The 20195-nt window shown below is 39.0% G+C and overlaps 1 protein-coding gene and 1 non-coding gene across 4 annotated transcripts in view; one reads left to right on the forward strand and one right to left on the reverse strand.

Moving 5' to 3' along the window:
• Positions 1-833: 833 nt before the first annotated feature.
• CIMAP2 (ciliary microtubule associated protein 2) overlaps positions 834-20195 on the reverse strand; it is a 46530-nt gene continuing 27168 nt past the window's right edge. The window contains exons 7-10 of one of the 3 annotated variants that reach the window (XM_074220318.1): positions 10065-10226; positions 5544-5672; positions 4370-4503; positions 834-1469 (exon numbers count right to left, since the gene is read on the reverse strand). In XM_074220318.1, the coding sequence (XP_074076419.1) occupies positions 1232-1469; positions 4370-4503; positions 5544-5672; positions 10065-10226 (663 nt within the window). In that variant the 3' untranslated portion in view covers positions 834-1231. The remainder of the gene's footprint in view (positions 1470-4369; positions 4504-5543; positions 5673-10064; positions 10227-20195) is intronic. The other 2 variants (XM_074220317.1, XM_074220320.1) reach the window with 2 other exon arrangements.
• Positions 2394-2500, forward strand: LOC141515648 (U6 spliceosomal RNA). The gene has a single exon (XR_012476410.1). It is a non-coding gene; the product is annotated as a U6 spliceosomal RNA (small nuclear RNA).

The following is a 20195-nucleotide window of genomic DNA, read 5'->3' on the forward strand; positions in this document are numbered from 1 at the left end:
CCCCCCAGCAGATTTCTCTAATTAAAAGTTCTGTAAATCTGTATCAGATTTATTAGGTAATCGACAAATCATTATCAAAATTGAAAATCTTGGTTGGGCTCTGCTCTTATTGGCCAAAAGGAAGAAATGTCAAAAGTTATGATTTTATATCGATTAATATGATATGTATAATGAATATACTAATAATTTGAATTTTTTTTTTAGAGCTCCCTTTTCACAGGCAGGTCCTGGACCTGGGAAAGCAGTGGAAACAAAATTATGACAGACCCCCTGTGAATTATGCTTGCCATGTTAAGTGAAGGTATAAATCTTGTCCTAATCTGCATTGTCCCCCGCAAATTATACAATTAAGCCAGCTGTTCCCACAGGAATGCTACTTGGATGGTCACAAGTGATGTCATTGTTGTATTGTCCTTCATGGTGGATTTGGCCTGGGAAGACGACTCAAGCTTGAAATTTGATTGTTCCATGATCCACCTGCCCACTTAGGGGCAGGTATAAAATATCGGGCTCCATCACAACAAGGCGGAGCTCCAAGAAATGGAGGAATTCCATGGTTTGCAAACCAGTTCCTTAAAAGGAAAGTAATTAATAAACTTCTATCTGATTTACTGCCACTTTGTCTCTGGTCTGTTTGGTCATGACCAGGTTAGAAACTGCTCAGTAAAAACTTGGTCAACAGTCCACAGTCATGGAGTTAGGACTCAAACCCAGGACTCTGACTCCAAATTTGACCCAACTTGCCTCCTGACCTGTGATACTCCCTACCTCCTGGTCCCACCCCCATCTTCCTTCTTCCTTCCTCCCCCATACCCTGAGACCCACTTTGGTCACAGCACTCTAGTTAGAGTGGAGCATCTCAGATTGAAAGCATCTCCAGTCTACACTCATGACTCATGAACATGGGAGGTACACACACACACACACACACACACACACACACACACACACACACACAGCTTGACCCAATAGCTCTGCTCATTTCCTGATGCATCTGACAGCCTCAACTCAGTGTACTCCCCTCAATCTCTACTTTAATGCATCAAACCCCAGAAAATCTATTTTGAAAAAGGATGGCTCAGAGGCTTCTTCCCAAGTGTCTCCTGCGGTTTGCTCGGGTTGGTTGACCTTCTTGCCAAGTTAAGCCAAGAGTTCTCTGTGGCTTCTCAAACTGGCTGATCCCCTGAAGCAAAGGTGTATCCCAAGCATCAGTTTGGTTCTGGGCCCAGCATCAGGCTGATGGGTTGAGCTGAAATCCTAGCTTGGCAGTATCTTCTTTCTCTCCCAAATTTCCCCTCCCTGTGTCCCCCATGTCTCTTTCTCCACATTTTGAATTGCTTGGCTTCTTGGGAGAGCATAGATCATACCGTGGTGTCCAACACTTTTGTGAGGAGCTTGAAGGAGGGGGGTCAGAACTGTGATCAAAAGGCTGATAATCCTTCCCTTTGTTAAATGGGATGAGCCTTTGCCTGAAAGAACCAAAAACAAAATAAAGGGAAAGGAGGAAAAAAAACATCAGCAATGAAAACGACTGGTTGGTCATTATATCAATTGGGTCATAGTTTTAGAGCTGGGGACAGGATCTTAGAAAAATCCCTTTTGCACAGATGTTGAAACTGAGGCCCAAGAGAGATTAGCAATGATTCCAAAGTCAAACCCAGCAGTAAGAGACTGAGTAAGGATTTGAATTCAGGACTCTGATGCTTGGACTTAGTCTACCATACCATTCATAGAGCTTCAGAGAAGAATACCAGGGATAATTCTCTTCTTTGGACAGAGGAGGAAATAGGCAAAGAAATCTGTATAGAACACTGGACTCAAAAGGGATTATAAGACTGGTTTCGAGTCTTGACTTCAATGCTATTCCTTCTCGGAACCTATTTCTTCCTATCAAATTTGACAAGTGTCCACCAAGAGTGGCACAGTGAATAAGGCCTGGAGCCAGGAAGACTCCTTCCTTAGTTCAAATCTGGTCTCATACACTTATTAGTTGCGTGACCCTGGGCACCCTGCTTGCCTCAGTTTCTTCATCTGTAAAGTGAGCTGAAGAAGGAAATGGCAATCCACTTTGGTATCTTTGTCAAATGAGTTTACAAAGAGTTGTACACAACTGAAAAGTGACTTGCTGACAATAACAACAAATAAGAGATAGGCACGAAGGAGATCCCCATTTTTTTTTATTTTTTTGGAGATCCCCATTTTGAATCAGAACATCTATGATTGAAGGACCTCATAGTCCACGATCTATTCCAGTGATCCCTAACTGACTTAGTCAGACAATCAATCAGTAAGAACCTACTTTGTGCTACAAATTGTGCTACATACTGGCTACAAAGACAAAAATGAAATAGTTCCTGTCCTCAAGGAGCTTTCATTCCATTCTATTAACTTAGGTGCTCGCTTCAGCAGCACATACACTAAAATTGGAACGATACGGAGAAGATTAGCATGGCCCCTGCGCAAGGATGACATGCAAATTCGTGAAGCGTTCTATTAACTTAGACAAACTGTTCCCAGAAGCATATGCAAATTAAATAAATAAAAGATAATCAGGGGAGGGGAAAATTAACTCCACTATAGGAGGTGGCAGTTGGGCTGATCTTTGAATGAAACTGGTGTTGTAAAGAATTAGGGGGAGGAGATATGGGTCACAGCCTGGGCAGATACACCATCATGGGAGATGGAATGCTGTATCTGAACCAGAATGCTTCTGTTTATCAGGTCCTCCTGATTCCAGGGCTGGTACTCTGTCCACTGCATCACTTAGTTGCCCTGCTTCTGTTTCTCTAGGCTATATTTGAAGCATCCCAAGGGTGTAGATGTCAAACTCAAATAGAAGCTGGGACCACTAATCCATACATAAGGATCCTTGTACGATGAGTTGACTTAATTTTTAATATGAAATGTTATCTCTATTATATCGGTTTTTTCTAAATTTATTTTGAGGATGGAGCAGACACTTAGACCCTGGGTAAGTCATTTAACTCTGTCTGCCTAATTCCTCCTCTGTAAAATGGGAACACACTAGAGAAGGAAATGGCAAACCACTCCACAATCTTTGCCAAGAATGCCCCCGGCCAAAGTCCATGGGGTCTCATAGAGTCAGACGTGACTGAACAACGACAATTACATTTTAATTTGATTCCACTGAATGATGGCAGCAGCTGCCAGTTATTCTAATGAGGGCAGCACTGCCTCCCTCCTACTCTCTGGTTTCTTGTAGGCAGTTAAATAAAAGGCGAATTCCTGCCTTAGGGCTGGTGTTCTTTGACTAGAGAAGGTTGCTTGGGTCGCCAAAGGAGAAAGTAAGAGAGCAAGAAGAAACTCCTTGTTGGCTGAGCCATGAAGCTCTGGGCAGTCTGCTTGATCTGTAGCCTTCTGTCTAAATCAGTGTCTCAGATCCTCTGCTCTGTGTGTGTTCCTGGGGAAGCCTTTTGAATGAAACTGGGCTAGAATCTGACCACATCTTTTGAGCCCTTCCTCACTCTCCCCCTTGTCGCATCCTTTGTAGTCAGAGGTCAAAGGACTCTGACATTGTGAGTCCTATACATCCTCACCTTCAAAACCAAAAACAATTTGGGGGGGAAAATTCAAAGGAAAGTAAAACTAAAGTGAGAAAAAGGAAAAAAAAAGGCACCTAAGCTACCCATTTAGATTTCACAAAACTCAGGTACTTTACAAAACTTGTTTGATAGTCTCACAGACTTTCATTTGGACCTATTGACTTTTACTTTATATACCATTTTAACAAACTGTTTTCCCAGTCTTTTTTTTTTAGATTTTTTTTTTTGCAAGGCAATGGGGTTAAGTGACTTTCCCAAGACCACACAGGTAATTATCAAGTGTCTGAGGCTGGATTTGAACTCAGGTCCTCCTGACTCCAGGGCTGGTGCTCTATCCACTGCACCACCTAGTCGCCCCTGTTTTCCCAGTCTTGTAGAGAAAAGAATTGAGACCCTTTCCAAGGCAAACAAAATTATCCAGAATTCACAACGATGTTTGTACCCACCCAGAAGTGAGCCTTAATGGACAGAGCATTGGCCTTGGAACAATGATGACTCGAGTCCTTGTCTCAGCTGTGCTAGTGACTTGCTGAATCACTTTGATTAAATTGTTCAACATCTCTGGGCCTTGGAATCTCAGATTAAAAAATAAGGTTAGACAGGATGACTTTTGACTACTACTCTTTGCAAGGCAATGGGGTTTAGTGATTTGCCCAAGGTCACACGCTAGGTAATTATTCAGTGTCTGAGGCCGGATATGAACGGTCGATGTTCTTGCTAGTCTAATATTCAGGAACCTAGAACTCCCACTCCACCCATCCATCCTCAGTATGCCCTACTTCCCAGAGGCTCTGGGCTTCACTTACTGTAGGACTGTTTCCTTCAAGAGGTTGTCACATGGATAACGGTCAGGTTTGGACAGGTAGAGCCACCGGTACCGTTGCTGTCTATCCTTTGCCTCATGTTTTATGTGGTTGTAGCGCCCAACACCCACAGGGTTCTGAGGGGAGCAAGACAAAAAGAGGCATCTGCCAAGTTGGATGTCTAGACTTGCCAGAGGAGACCTCCCTAGAACCACAGCTTCTGAGATCTGGAAAGAACTAAAGAGGTCAGAATATTTCTTCAGGCCACTGTTCGACCCCAGAGGATAGAACTGGGAGTAATAGGAGATGGAAATGCCCAGAGGCAAGTGTGTGGATGGACATCCATCAGTCCTTTTGGAGCATATTTCATTTGGGGGCAGCCCAAGTTTTTCCCCTACCTCAAGATTACTCTTTACAGGAAACCTTCCCAACAACTCTTAATTCTAGGACCTTCTCTCTGTTCCTGATTTCTTACTTGTCCTGCCATAACCTAACCTGTCTATATTTGTTTATGTATTGTCTCCCCCGTTAGATTATAAATTCCTGGAGAGGAGAGCCTACCCTTGGCAACTTAGGTACTTAATGTTTATTAACAGACACTCTCTGCCTTGTTTACACATTCCTTCTAATGCTGCCCTCCAAGCATGCCAAGGCTAATAAACCCTCTTCTTTATAACAGGCAAACAGTCTATCAACTATTTAGTGGACCATAACCCTAACTCAACAACCATTCCATTTCTTTATTTTCCAAGGGACCATTATGCCAACCACCCCACATCCTTTTTCTCTGAGCATTGGGAAATCTGTGAATTGCAGGGCCCCTTGGCAAAGGTTTCAGAAAGACTTCCCTACTCGGTTACTTTTCTCTCCGTTAGTAACATAAGAAGATGAGGGTCGGTGCTTGTTTGACTTCTTTCATATTAAAAAGGGAATGTTGTTTGGTCTCCCTTGTAAAAATAAGAGAGTGGGATGGCTAGTTTATATTTTTTTAAATTCTCCTTAAAAGGGTACGAGATGTGTTCACCACAAGTCCAGATTTAAGAGAGTGAGATATGTTCATATGTTACTGGGAAGAAGTAGAATAGCATCTGCTGCCTCATCCTTCCTTACTTTGAATATTGGTTATAGTGGCTTTCTTCTTATCCATCTCACCCTCCCCAAAGTTGTCCCCACTCACCATGTTTCCTATAAAAGTCTGATAGGCTTTCAGGTTCACCCTCTTAGAAGAAGATCCAAATGGATGCAGGTTGCTTAGCTCATACCCTTGAATAGGTTTAGGATCATAGGAGCCTGGGCCCAGGTTGCACTAGGAAGGAGAAATAATTAGGGAAGCCAGCTAGAAGGTACCAGAAGGACTCTTCCCCTCCCTCCTCCCTCCTCCCTCCTCCCTCTTCCCTCCCTCCTCCCTCCAATGGGAGGGACCTGGGGAGGGGGAGAGAAGATAAAGTACTAGCTAAACATACATGCGGTAACCTGGTGATGGGGAGAACAACAATTCCTGCTTATGGGCCATTCTATAGAGAAGTTTACTCATAATACCTCTGTCAGATGGACAGTACAGGTATAATGGATGACCATTTTTATGGATCAAGAAACTGAGGCTCAAAGACGATTATCTCTGTTTTATAGATGAGAAACTGAGGCCTATGATCCAGTGTGACATGGGTCTACCTTCAGATGTCCTCTAAGCTCTTTCTTGTGGTACTTTCTTTCCAATGAAAAGGTTCACAAAGATTCAGAATTATGAAAATTGGGTAATTGTGAAGACTTGGCCATCAGAGCCAAGAAAATGCCTGTCTCTCTCACAGAGAACTTGAGGACTCAGAATACACAAATATAGTGGATCTCAAAGGACACTGGCACAAGAACTGGGCTTGTGATTTCCCTGATAATAAATGATGCCCAATTTAGGAACTCCCTGTGCTAATGTGGGTTGGCACATTCTCTGTAACATGTCCTCTCAGACCTGGAACATTGGGACATACAGTGACTTTCAGAGTCACAACCAGAATATGGCTGAAACCCCAGTCTTTCTGTCTCCAAAGATAGCTTTCAATCTATGACACCCCATCATGGGACCCAAGGAGAGCCAGAACCTGACTAAAACATATTTGGAATATATTTAACAAAATAGATAAAAATATGGCAAAACACCCCCAAAATTACATTGAAAACTAAGTTGGGGGCAACTAGGTGGTACAGTGGATAGGGCACCAGTCCTAGAGTCTGGAGAGTTCAAATCCAGCCTCATACACTTGATAATTACTTAGTTGTGTAACCTGGGCTAGTCACTTAACCCCATTGCCTTGCCCCCCAAACCCTAAGACATGATCATAATGACCCGCAGAATATTTATCTAAAAAAAGTTGTGAGTAGCAATAATTCTTATAGATTCACCCCCCCCACAAAACTGCTGTGAGATCAAATGAATTTCACTAGAAATGATTGACCCCCATTTTAATTTGGATTAGACACCACTGCACTAACTGAGATTATAGATTTAAAGTTGGAAATGACCCAAGAGAATATCTATTGCAGCCTCCTTGGTTTATACAGGAGGAAAATGAAGCAATACTTAATTCTTTCCTCCCACGGTCCAACCACAATTCCTTTACGGGGGTGTCCTAACCATCATTTAAAACAGAATCAGCTCCAAGGAGTTCTTCTAGCTAATTGGTCCTCCTACCTTACCTCCCTCTCTCCAGTCTACTAATTCCTGGAAAATTGTTCTAACCTCAGTTACAAATCCCCCCCAGACTAGCTATGGTACTGCCAGGCCAGCTATGAATATGGTTATCAGATCCGATGGGCTCTTATGTGTTGGGGAGCCAGAGGAAAGAGAGATTAGAGCTGGGAACAGCTTCATGGACAAAATGAGACTCTAAGGAAAAAGGAGCTTGACCCTCTAAGGAAGAAGTAAATCTCCTGTGTTTCATAGAATTAAGGGGTTGATCATGAATCAACCAACAGCTTTAAGTAAACAACTGTGTGTTATTTAAAAATAGCAAGAACAAACATTTATTTAGCCTTAACGTGTTATTTCTTTGGGGGTTTTTTTTTCAAGGCAACGGGGTTAAGTGACTTTCCCAAGGCAGGAAATTATCAGGCTAGGTAATTATTAAGTGTCTAAGGTAGGATTCGAATTCATTTCCTCCTGACCTCAGGACCAGTGCTCTATCACTATGCCACCTTGCTGCCCCGGTTGGTATTTGGATATAGCAAGGGTTAGGCTAAGGAGCAACACACAGCAGCAGTTGGTGATTCCCTGCTGAGGGGTTGAGATGATAAAACTGTAGAGAGTTCTGCCATTTGGGGTCTAATCCAGGAGGTGATGGAAAGCCACCCAAGCAGGATTGGCTACTACATTTCTGATAGGATTTACCTGGGCACAAATGAGACTGTCAGAGAAGAAGACTGAATAGCATTCAAAAGGGGAGGGATAGAAGGGGAAGTTCAGGTGATGCAAAACCAATGAGATTGTTCGTCCTTTGTTTTCGAAGAAGACCATGATATCAGGGAGACGATGCCATGATGTGCAAGTGAACTGGATCTGAATGGGAGGGGGGAAGCTGTGCTGTCACCATCTCATTTTCTTCTCTGGAGCTATCTGGATCCAGTGGCCAGATATGAAATGGGAGGACTGGAGATGGCCCAGGATGTGAGGCAATCAAGGTGAAGTGACTTGCTCAAAGTCACACAGCTAATATGTGTTAAGTTTCCTAAACCAGATTTGAACTCAAGTTCTCCTGACTTTAGGGCTGGTCTTCTACCCACTGCATTGTCTAGCTATTCCTTATGAAAACAAATGTTGTCAATAAAAATCTATTTTTCTAAGTAAAGAAATTATCAAAAAAATTATTTCCAGGAAGGAGAAAAAGGCTTTGATTTGGAGTTTGGTCTTGAGATTTTTTGTTTGTTTTTGGTTTCATCTTTTCAGAGCTGCTGGGTCCTGCAAAGAATGACCTGGAACAGTCTAAGAAAATCAGAAGTTATGCCACAGTGTGGTGTAGTAGAGAGAGAGCGAGAGAGAGAGCTGGATTCGCATTCAAAACAATCTGGTTTCAAATCCTACTTCTCCTTTTTCTAGCCATGATCATAAGCTAGAAACTTAACTTTTCTGACTCAGAATATTTATCTAAAAAAGTTGAGTAGCAATAATTCTTATAGATTCACCCCCCCCAAAGCTGCTGTGAGTTTCAAATGAGAGAATAATGTATGTAAAGCACTTTGCAAATCTTTTCAGTGATCACACACACACACACACACACTCAGAGAGAGAGACAGAGAGAGACAGAGAGAGACAGAGAGAGACAGAGAGAGAGAGAGAGAGAGACAGAGAGATGCCCAGAGATAGAGAAGTGATGACATTTATATGAGGGTGAAGTTCATGGAAATTAGATTTATGAATCAAAGTTAATTAGGTAAAACCAGACACTGTCAGATGGTAGAGTGAGGCAAACACCTTTGCTAAAAACTGCCATATCCCCTCCCTCCTTTCCTCCTACTTCACTGCTCATCCTCTCAGGGTAAGGCTCTCCCTGTCTTCTCAATGAACTTGAGCCTTTCTACTAATAGGAAATGATCATAGAGGCTCCTCGGGGCAAACAACAATAATTCTTTGGCTGATGTGTCTAATGGGGGTGGAGGAAGGTGTCGAAAGGGGAGGGCTAGAGGTGTAGGTCTCTCATTTCATCAGCACACCTTGTATGGAAAATAGTTCCAGGAATGAAGAGTAGCAGCTTCTCTACAATTTGCAATCTTAGTGAGCAGCTGGGGACACTGGGAAAATTAAAGGACTTGCTCACAGTCATGTGTATCAGAGGCTGGTCTTGAATCCAGGTCTGCCTGAGTCCAAAGTCAGCCTTCCATCCATTAAGTCCTGCTGGAGTATATAGTTACTTGTATTTAAAGTAAAGAATACAAATGCCAACATAGATGAGATTGCTAAGCAGCTAAGTGGCACAGTAAGGAAAACCTGAATTCAAATCTAGCCTCAGACTAGCTGTGTGACCCTGGTCAAGGCATTTAAGCGCTATCTGCCTCAGTTTCCTCAATTATAAAATGAACATGATAGAAAGTCCCTTCTCAAGGTGGTCATGAGGATTAAATGAGATAATTGTAAAGTGCTTATCATAGTGCCCAAGAGGAAGTTAGTTTTATTATTATTTTTGCTTTCAAATCTTTTGAAACAATTGAAACCAATAAGAATATATTATGTATATGGCTCTTCAAAAAGTCATGGTGGACAAGCATTTCAGAAAATGGATCTTAGTATCAAAACATTAGAAAATTGAGACTCCAAAAACATTTTACAGGCCAAATTCAATTTCCAAACGAGCACCCTTAAAAGTCAGCTGACTTGACCAGGGCCCCAAGACAGTGAAGTAGCAGAGACAGGATCTGCACCCAGAACCTTTGACTGTGAATGCAGGGTTTTTCTATCACACTGCACTGCCTCCCTTGAAAAGCTGTTGCCCTCTGATGAAGTTCAATCCCTTCTTTTCAGAGGGAAAAACCTGAAAGTCAGAGATGGGGAGCTTTGTTCTAGGTCAGCAAGCAAGCTTGTGAGAGATGTGGGACTAAAGTTCATATTTGTGAGTTCTCACTATCTCTCCTAAGTCTCTGAAGCATGAACTTAAGTGATGAGGGAGGGTATGACCACATGAGTCTGGGGAGGAAGGAAGCAGAGACCACTGACCTCTCGGATGGGCCACTGGCTGAGGGTGGAACAGTAGATCCTCTCACTGGGGACAGCTGGGCTCCGGGAGAGTTTTCCAAATTTTCCATGATTTTTCTTGCCATCTGAATTCAGCTCATCCACAAAGCTCTTGAATGAAAATAGCTCAAATGGCTTTTTTTTCTAGGATCCAAGAACAATGCCGAGAAATTGTAATAGAGAAATGAAGGAGGTGCTTTCCTAAGTGGGAATGCGAAACATGTAATTGGTACATGATGATGTTTGGGCTGCCCTGGGCTCCCTTCTCTCCTCTTTCTACATTTTTTAAAAAGTTTTTGCAAGGGGGGGGTGGCTAGGTGGCGCAGTGGATAGAGCACTGGCCTTGGAGTCAGGAATACCTGAGTTCAAATCCGACCTAGGTTCAAACCCGACCTCAGACAATAATTACAATAATTACCTAGCTGTGTGGCCTTGGGCAAGCCACTTAACCCCATTGCCTTGCAAAAACTTTTTTTTTTTTTTTTTTAGTTTTTGCAAGGCAATGGGGTTAAGTGGCTTGCCCAAGGCTACACAGCTAGGTAATTATTAAGTGTCTGAGGCCGGATTTGAACTCAGGTATTCCTGACTCCAAGGCCAGTGCTCTATCCACTGCGCCACCTAGCCATCCCTACATTTTCTTTCTTGAAGGTTGCAACAGCTTCCACAGATTCAACTATTACCTCTAGAAATAGGACCCAGACCAAAGTGTTCTTCCCTAAGTTCAAGATCTTACTGACCTGCTCAGAAGACTCCAGTGGCTCTATGTCACCTCTAAGATCAAATATAAAATTCTGGGCCCCATCCTACCTTTCCAGTCTTCTTATACTTTACATTCTCCACATAATCTGTGAGCTAGCAACATTCCTCAGACATAGGATACCTGGCATCACATTTTCTAGCACTTTCTTATTTATTTGTTTTTGTTGCATCATGAGTTCTGAGTTCTTTCCCTATCTCCCTCCCTGGCCCACATAAGAGAAGGCCAACATTTGACACAGATATATATGGGAAATCATATACTTTCCATAGATCAATTCTTTTTCTGGAGGTGGACAGCATCTTCTTTCATGGATGCCCTTTGTGGCTCATTTGAAGGCTCTTTACTCAGAATGTATCACTGTATATACACTGTTCTCTTGATTCTGCTCATTTCACTCTTGGCTATTTCATGCAAATCTTTCCATGTTTTCCTAAAATCAACCCACTCACCATCTCTTAGTTGTATTCTATCACAATCATATACCACCACTTGTTTAGCCATTCCCCAATTAATGGGCATCCCAACAATTTCCAGTTCTTTGCCATCACAAAGAGAGCTACTATAAATATGTAAAAACTTATAGTTTCTTTTCCTTTTCCCCTGATCACTTTGGATAACAGATCTAATGGTGGTATTGCTAGGTCAAAGAGCATACACGGTCTTATGACAATTTGGGCTTAATTCCAGATTGTTCTCCAAAATTGCTGAATAAGTTCAGTTTCACCAATAGGGTATTTGTGTCCCAGTTTTTCCACATCCTTTCCAACATTTGTCATTTTTTCCTTCTATCATTTTAGGCAATCTGATAGGTGTGAGGAGTCTCAGAATGTCATTTTAATTTGCATTTTTCTAATAAATAATGATTAAAGCATTTTTTCATATAACTATATAAAGTTTTGATTTTTTCTTCCAAAAATTGCCTGTTCATATTCTTTGACCATTATTACTTGGGTAATGACTCCTATTCTTATAAATTTGTTTGTTCTCTCTCTCTATTTAAGATATGAGACCCCAATTCTGCCCCCAATTTTGTGCTTTCCTTTTAATTTTGCCAATATTAGCTTTATTTGTATAAAACCTTTAAATTCAGTGTAATGAAAATAATCCATTTTACTTTCCACAATTATTCCCTCTTATTTATATTAATAAATTCTTCTCAATCTGATAGGTAAGATGTTTCCGTGTTCATCTGATTTTCTTATATATCTCTCTTTATATCTAAGTCATGTATCCATTTTGATCTTATCCTGGTAAATGATGTAAGCTTTATGTAATCTTAATTTCTGCCATTCCAGTTTTTCCAGCAATTTTTACTAAATGGTGAGCTCTTTTTCCAAAAGCTTAGATCTTTGGATTTATCAAACACAAGAATACAAAATCATTTAGTACTCTGTATTGTATATCTCCTCTATTCATTGATCCACCATTCTGTTTCTTAAGTCAGTACCAGATAGTTTTGATAATTATGGTTCTATAATAGTTTAAGATCTGGTACTGCTAGACCTTCTTCCTTCACATTTTTTATTAATTCCTTTGATATTCTTGACCAATTGAATTTTGTTATTATTTTTCCTATCTCAGTAAAAAATGATTTTTGATAGTTTAATTGGGATGACACCAAAAATAGATCAGCCTAGGGAAAATTTTTATTATTTTTTAATTTTTATATCTTTTTTTATTATATTGGCTCAGCCCACCCATGAACAACTAATATTTCTCCAATTACTTAAAATCTGACCATTTGAATAAAAAGTGTTTCAAGATTACATTCATATAATTACTGAGTTTGTCTTGGCATTTAATCCCAGGTATTTTACATTGTCTATAGCTAATTTAAATGAAATCTCTCTTACTCTTATTGATGATATATAGAAATGCTGCTATCTTAAGTGGGTTTATTTTATTTTATATCCTGTTATGTTGCTAAAATTATTGTTTCAGCTAACTCTTTAGCTGAATCTCTAAGACTTTGAAAATATGTCATCCTATTGCCTGCAAAAAAGAGTTTTATTTCGTTATTGTCTATTCTTACTCTTATTTCTTTTTCTTCTCTTATTGATATTGCTAGCATTTCAAGTGTGATATTGAATAATATTGGTGATAATGGCCTTTCTTACTTCACTGATAAGCCTGATTTTACTGGGAAGGTTTCTAGCCTTATACTCATGACAGATAATACTCACTGATGGCTTGTAGGTAGATTCCTCTTATCATTTTAAGTTGCTTATGCTTTCAATGTTTTTTAAATTAGGAATGAGATTTGTATTATGTCAACAGTTTTTTCTGCATCTATCAATATTCTCATATGATTTTGTTAATTGATATGGTCAATTATGTTAGTAATTTTTCTAATATTGAACTAACTGCATTTCTGGCATAAATTCTACCTGGTCCTAATATGTGATCTTTGTGATACATTGCTAAAATTTCCTTGTTAGTATTTATTTAAAATTTTCACATAAATATTCATTAAGAAATTTGGTGTGTAGTATTCTTTCTCTGTTTTTGCTCTTCCTGGTTTAGATATCAGCACTATATTTAAAGGAACTTGATAGGACGCCTTTTTCTATTATGCCAAATGACTTATTTACTTTTGCAATTAGTTAATCTTTGAAAGTTTGGTAGAATTTATTTGTAATCCATCCTATTGAAATGTTTATTTTTTTTAGATCATTTATGGCTTGTTCACTTTCTTTTTTCTAAAATAAGCTTATTTAGATATTTCTTCTGCTGCTCATATGGGCAGCTTGTATTTTTGTAAATATTCTTCCATTTCACTTAAATTATTAATTTTTTTGGCATATAATTGAGGGAAATAGCTCCTAAAATTACTTTAATTTCATCTTCATTCATGGTATATTCATCCTTTTCATTTTTGATACTAGAGATTATTTTATTCTCTTTTTGAGAAATATATTAACCAAGAGCTTATTTATTTTGTTTATTTTTTATAAAACCTGCTCCTAATTTTATTTTTTAATTCAGTAGTTTTTTTTAAATTGGATTTTATTAATCTTACCTTTCATTTTTAAGATTTCCAATTTGGTGTTTAACTGAGAATGCCTAATTCGTTCTTTTTCTTTTTTAAAAAATTGCATACCCAATTCATCAGTTTGTTCTTTATTTATTGATGTGAGCATTTAGAGATAGAGAAATCCTCTGATTACTGCTTTTGCTACATCCCATAAGTTTTTGCATATTGTCTTATTATTACTCTCTTTAATAAAATTATTTTTCTAATTTGTTCTTTGATCCTCTCATTCTTCAAGATTTGGTTATTTAGTTTCCAATTGATTTGTAATCTGTGTTTCTATGGTCCTTTATGAAATGAAATTTTTATTGCATTATGATCTGAAAAAGGTGTATTTAGTATTTATGCTTTTCTGCATTTGTCTATAAGGTTTTATGTCCCAACATGTGAGCAATTTTTGTAAAGGTGTTTTGTACTACTGAGAAAAAAGGCATAATCCTTTCTATTTCCATTTAGTTCTCTCCATATGTCTTATCTAGCTTATCTAAGATTCTATTCATCTCCTTGACTTCTTATTTTTTGGTTAGCTTAATCTAGTCCAGAAAGGAGATGATTAAAGTCCCTCACTACTAGAGTTTTGCTATGTATTTCCATCTGTAATTTATTTAGCTTTTCCTTTATAAATTGGATGCTTTAGCATTTTTGCATATATATTATTATTGGTAATACTTCATTATCTATGGTACATTTTTTTTTTAGGCTTTTGCAAGGCAAATGGGGTTAAGTGGCTTGCCCAAGGCCACACAGCTAGGTAATTATTGTCTGAGACCAGATTTGAACCCAGGTACTCCTGACTCCAAGGCCGGTGCTTTATCCACTATGCCACCTAGCCGCCCCTCTATGGTACATTTTTAACATAATGTAATTTCTCTGCTTATCTCTTTTAATTGAATCAATTTTATTTTTTTATTTTTATTTAGGGCAATGGGGTTAAGTGACTTGCCCAAGATCACACAGCTAGGTAATTATTAAATGTCTGAGGTCGGATTTGAACTCAGGGCTGGTGCTCTATCTACTGTACCACCTAGCTGCCCCTGATTGAATCTATTTTAGCTAAAGCAGGTTTGCTAACCCCTAGGGAAAAAAATATTCTATTCCAGCCCTTTATTTTACTCTATGTGTATCTCTCATTCGTTACATGTGTAAACAACATATTGTCAAGTTTGGGGTTTTGATCCATTCTACTATCATTTTTTTATAGGTGAGTTCATCCCATTCACATTCAAAGTTCTAATTAATAGTTGTGTACATCCCTCCACCTATTTTCCCTATTGCTTATCCTTCCTCCCCTCTCCCTTCCCCCCTTTCTCCTCCTCCTCCTCCTCCTCCTCCTCAGAAGTCTAATTTACTTCTGATCACTCTTCCCTAATCCCTTCTAAGATTTAGCCTAACCCTTTGGCTTCCTATTTCTCTGTAAAGAGACATTACTAAATGTATTATTCCCTCTTTTTTTTCAAAGTTTTTGCAAGGCACAATGGGGTTAAGTGACTTGCCCATGGCCACACAGCTGGGTAATTATTAAGTGTCTGAGGTCTGATTTGAATTCAGGTCCTCCTGATTCTAGGGCCAGTGCTCTATCCATTGCACCACCTAGCTGCCCATGTTATTCCCTCTTTAACCCAGTTCTAATGAGAATAAGATTCACCCTCCACACCATTCTCTTCCAATCTGTAAAAGTTCTTTCATTCATACCTCTTTTATATGAAATGATTTGCTCCATTTTAACTCTCCCTACCCAAATTTAGTTTTTAGGATCATCCCAGCATTATCAATTGAAACCTCAAGTCTTCCAATTATGCATTTTCTAACTATTATAAATCTGAAAAAGTAATAGCCATCAGTACCCCATTTGAGAGAATAAAATAGTTTAATTTTATTCAAACCCTTACAATTAGTCTTTCTTGTTTAACTTAAATTTCTTCTGATTCTTGTATCTGAAAGCCTGATCTTTTCCTCAAGAATATTTTAAGTTCCTTTTAATTCACTAAATATTTTTTCCTTTGCAAGATTACACTCAGCTGTACTGGATAAATTATTCTTAGTTGTAAATTTAACTCCTTTGCTCTTCAAAATATCATATCCTATGCTATTTGGTTCTTTTAAAGTAGAAGCTGTTAAATCTTATGTTATCCTGCCTGTAGCTCAACAATATTTGAACTGTTTCTTTTGAGTTGCTTATGCTAGTTTCTTCTTCTTCTTCTTCCTCTTTTTTTAGATTTTGCAAGGCAATGGGATTTGGTGGCTTGCCCAAGGCCCCACGGCTAGGTAATTATTAAGTGTCTGAGGTCGGATTTGAACTCAGGTACTCCTGACTCCAAGGCCAGTGCTCTATCCACTGTGCCACCTAGCTGCCCATGATAGTTTCTTCTTGACCAGGGAGCTCTGAAACTTAACTATAATGTTCCTGTGAGTATTCATTTTGGGATCTCTTTCAGGTAGTGATCAGTAGATTTTTGAATTTCTATTTTACCCTCTAGTTCTAAAATTCTTGAAGTGAAATAATTTCCTCAAGTCTGCTCTAGGCTTTCCTTTTGATCGTGGTTTTCAAGTTGTCCAACAATTCTCATATAATCTTTTCTCAATCTGTTTTCCAGGTCAATTGCTTTTCATGTTCTTTTCCATTCTTCCATTGATTTTTAAAAATTATTTCTTGATGTCTCATGAACATTAGCTTACTCTTATCTAATTCTAATTGTTAAGGAGTTATTTTCTTCAGGAAATTTTAAAATCTTTTTCTAATTAGTTGATTTTTTTTCATATTGTTTTTTGATTTTCTAGCATTACTCATTTCTTTTCCCAATTTTAACTCTCTCTGATTCTTTTAAAACACTTCCAAAAACAATTTTGGGGCTTGTGACCATTGTCCATTTTATTTTGAAGTTTTACAAGTAGCTCTTTTGACTTTATTGTCTTTTTCTGGGTTTCTCCATTACCAAGATAATTATATATGGTTAAGTCCTTTTTCTGTTATTTAATTTTTTTAACTGCCTATTTCTTGGCTGTAAACTTTAGAGTAGGGGTCAGATTTTGTTTCCAGAGAGTGGAAGTTAATGTCTGAAGTTTCAGGTTTTATGTGTTATTGTTTTCAGAACTCTATCTGGTTGACTTTGACATTTTGATTCTCCCAATATGCTATTATCCAAGGCCAGTTGTGGGCACTGCTCTTCTGACTCATGCCTTGCCTTATGAGTGACCTCAAGTTCCTGGAGCCACAGCCAGGTCCACTTTATTGCTGCCACCACATACGCTTTCACTTGCACCATCAGCCTTCATTCTCCTGAGGCTGCAAGCATCAGTTTGTCCCTCTGTCTGGAACCAAAATCAGGGACTCAGCCCTCAGTGACCATCATCAGCCCTCTCCATCCTGGAACCAGAAACCCTGCCCTGCTGCCATCTTTCCTGGTGTGTACTTTCTCCTCCTCATTTGTCAACAGATCTGAGTCATAAGTCGAGACCCCCTACCTGGTCTTCTCCTGAACAGCCATCTTACCGCCACCCCCAGCCATCCATAGGGTGAAAGTTCCAGAAACTGGGGCTGTCATCAACATAACCATCCCCAAGTCCTAGTGCTTGTTGGCACTTTGGTGGCTACTTACACTCTTCCAAACCACCAAACTACAGGTCGGATCTTTCTTAAGTTATCCTAAGGCTCGAGAACCGTTTTACTCAACTTTTTATTATTTCTGCTTCTCTAAAATTCAAATTCAAGGTATCTTATTTCAGAGAGGAATTTGGGAACTCAGGTCATTCCCCACTTTATTCTACCATTACCCTCCAATCCCCTTCCTCCTAGCATTTTTATTTTTATTTTTTTTTAGGTTTTTGCAAGGCAAATGGGGTTAAGTGGCTTGCCCAAGGCCACACAGCTAGGTAATTATTAAGTGTCTGAGGCCAGATTTGAACCCAGGTCCTCCTGACTCCAGGGCCGGTGCTTTATCCATTGTGCCACCTAGCAGCCCCTTCTTCCTAGCATTTCTAAAAACTGTTCTCTGCACCTGAATACTCTCCCTCCTATCTCCCCCTCCTGGCTTCCCTGGAGTATAGCAGGAAGTTTACCAGTAGGTAGGAATGAGGAGGGAGACTGTGCTTGAAGAAAAGCCAGAATTAGAGTACCGCTGTGTCTGTGGTACAGCCAAGAGGCCAGGTTCACTGGATCATCAATTATACAGAGGGGAATTAAAGTATAAGATGACTGGAAATATAGAAAGGGCTTTAAAAGCCAAACAGAGAATTTTCTATTTGATTCCAGAGGTGGTAGGAGATACTAGAGTTTACTGATTAGGGCAGTGTATTCCAGATACATAGAAACCTTTTGACAATGGACAACCATCATTTATGACCAAAGTCTTAGAAATAGAGAAGGACCTTTTTGACAAAAATATAAGTATCTCTTTAAAACTAAAAGCTGGCATTATTTATTTATAACTTGGAAATATACCATCCCAACAAAAATTAAGTTAAAGGAAGGAAGTTCTCTTTCCCCACTGCCAGTGGTCATCTATCTCAAAATGAGGAAAGAAAAAAATTAAAGCATAAAGACAGGAAAAGAAGAGATAGTTACTATCCCTAGTTGCTGATAACAAAGAGGCTTACTTAGAAGATACTAGAGAGTCAGCAAAGAAATCAATTGAAACAATTCTTTTTCTACTACAAAATCCAACAACATTTCTAAATTATAATAACAAATTTCAGGAGGGAAGAAGAAAAAGGGAAGTCTCATTCAAAATAATTACAAATTCATCAAATTTCTAGCAATCAATCTATTAAAGGAAGCTATGTGATGCTATAGTGGATGTGATAGGACTGGAGTCAGGAGGCCAGTCAAATCTAGCCTCAAACATTTACTAGCTAGATAACCCTGGGAAAGTCACTTATTTCTGTGTCCTCAGTTTCCTCATCTGTAAAATGAACTGGAGAAGGAAATATCAAACTACTCTGAATGGAGTATGAAGAGTTGGATAAGAATGATTAATGATAAGAAGTCATTCTTTCAAGATAAACCCCAGGGGCAGCTAGGTGGTGCGGTAGATAGAGCACTGACCCTGGAGTCAGGAAGTCCTGAGCTCAAATCTGACCTTAGAAACTTAATGATTGTCTATCTGTGTGACCTTGGGCAAGTCATTTAACTCCATTGCCTTAAATTAAAAAAAAAATTTTTAAAGATATACCTCAGGGGCGGCTAGGTGGCATAGGGGATAAAGCACTGGCCTTAGAGTCAGGAGTACCTGGGTTCAAATCCGGCCTCAGACACTTAATAAGTACCTAACTGTGTGGCCATGGGCAAGCCACTTAACCCCATTTGCCTTGCAAAAAAAAAAAAACAAACCTAAAAAAAAGATATACCTCAGATCTGGATAGATACAATTGATTTAAACAATCAAAGGGATATTCCATGCTCATACTTGAGCTATACCAATAAAATAAAAATGATACTGCTATCTAAATTAATTTGTACATTTAGTAGGATAGTAAACAAATTATCAAGGAGAGAAATAATCATATTCATCTGAAGAATCAAAAAATGTTGTTTCAAAGAAAACAAAGAAAAAAATATAGGAATGAAGAGGGAATGGCATTCCAGTCCCAAAGTTATCTCATCAAGCAATAATCGCCAATACTATCTATTAATGTCTAAAAATTGAAAAATAGATTAATGGAAGAAATCCTAGTCAAGCAGTAACTGAACCCCACAACTCAAGTGCAAGAAAACTAAACCAAAAATTTCTACAGAAGTACTTCTAGCTTTTAAGAATTCTTGGAAAAACTGGAAAGCATTCTGACAGAAATTATATTTAGACTACCATCTTATACCATATGTATGTAACTAGGGGGCATAATGGATGCAGTACTAGATTCAAGTATTGGATTCAAATCCTGATGACATTTTACTAGTTGTTGAGTCTGGGTAAATCATTTCACCTTTCTCAGCCTCAGTTCCATTATCTGTAAAATGATTTCACATACTTCACAGAGTCCTTGAGAGAATCCAGTGAGCTAGTTCATGTAAAGTCTTTTACAATCCTTAAACCTCTCTGAAAAGCTATCATCTGGATTTGAATCCAGACCTCTCCTTCCTCCAAGATACCACTCTAATGCTAACATTCTACACTCTGACTTTCTCATCGATTGTAGTTACCTGTTTAGGGTTCAGAACCAAGGCCTCAGGTAGGGCTAGGGGTCCCATTAATCCCTCCTGACTTCTTTCAGGACTTACCAATTTCAGGGGGAGATGCATTTTTAGCCCAACCATAATGAGTCAGTCAAGCCCTCTTCCTCTATAGTTCATGTGAATTCCCTGGAATAAGTTACCACCCCATTGAGG

The sequence above is a fragment of the Macrotis lagotis genome, chromosome 2 (assembly GCF_037893015.1).
Source record: "Macrotis lagotis isolate mMagLag1 chromosome 2, bilby.v1.9.chrom.fasta, whole genome shotgun sequence".
Classification (NCBI taxonomy): domain Eukaryota; kingdom Metazoa; phylum Chordata; class Mammalia; order Peramelemorphia; family Peramelidae; genus Macrotis; species Macrotis lagotis.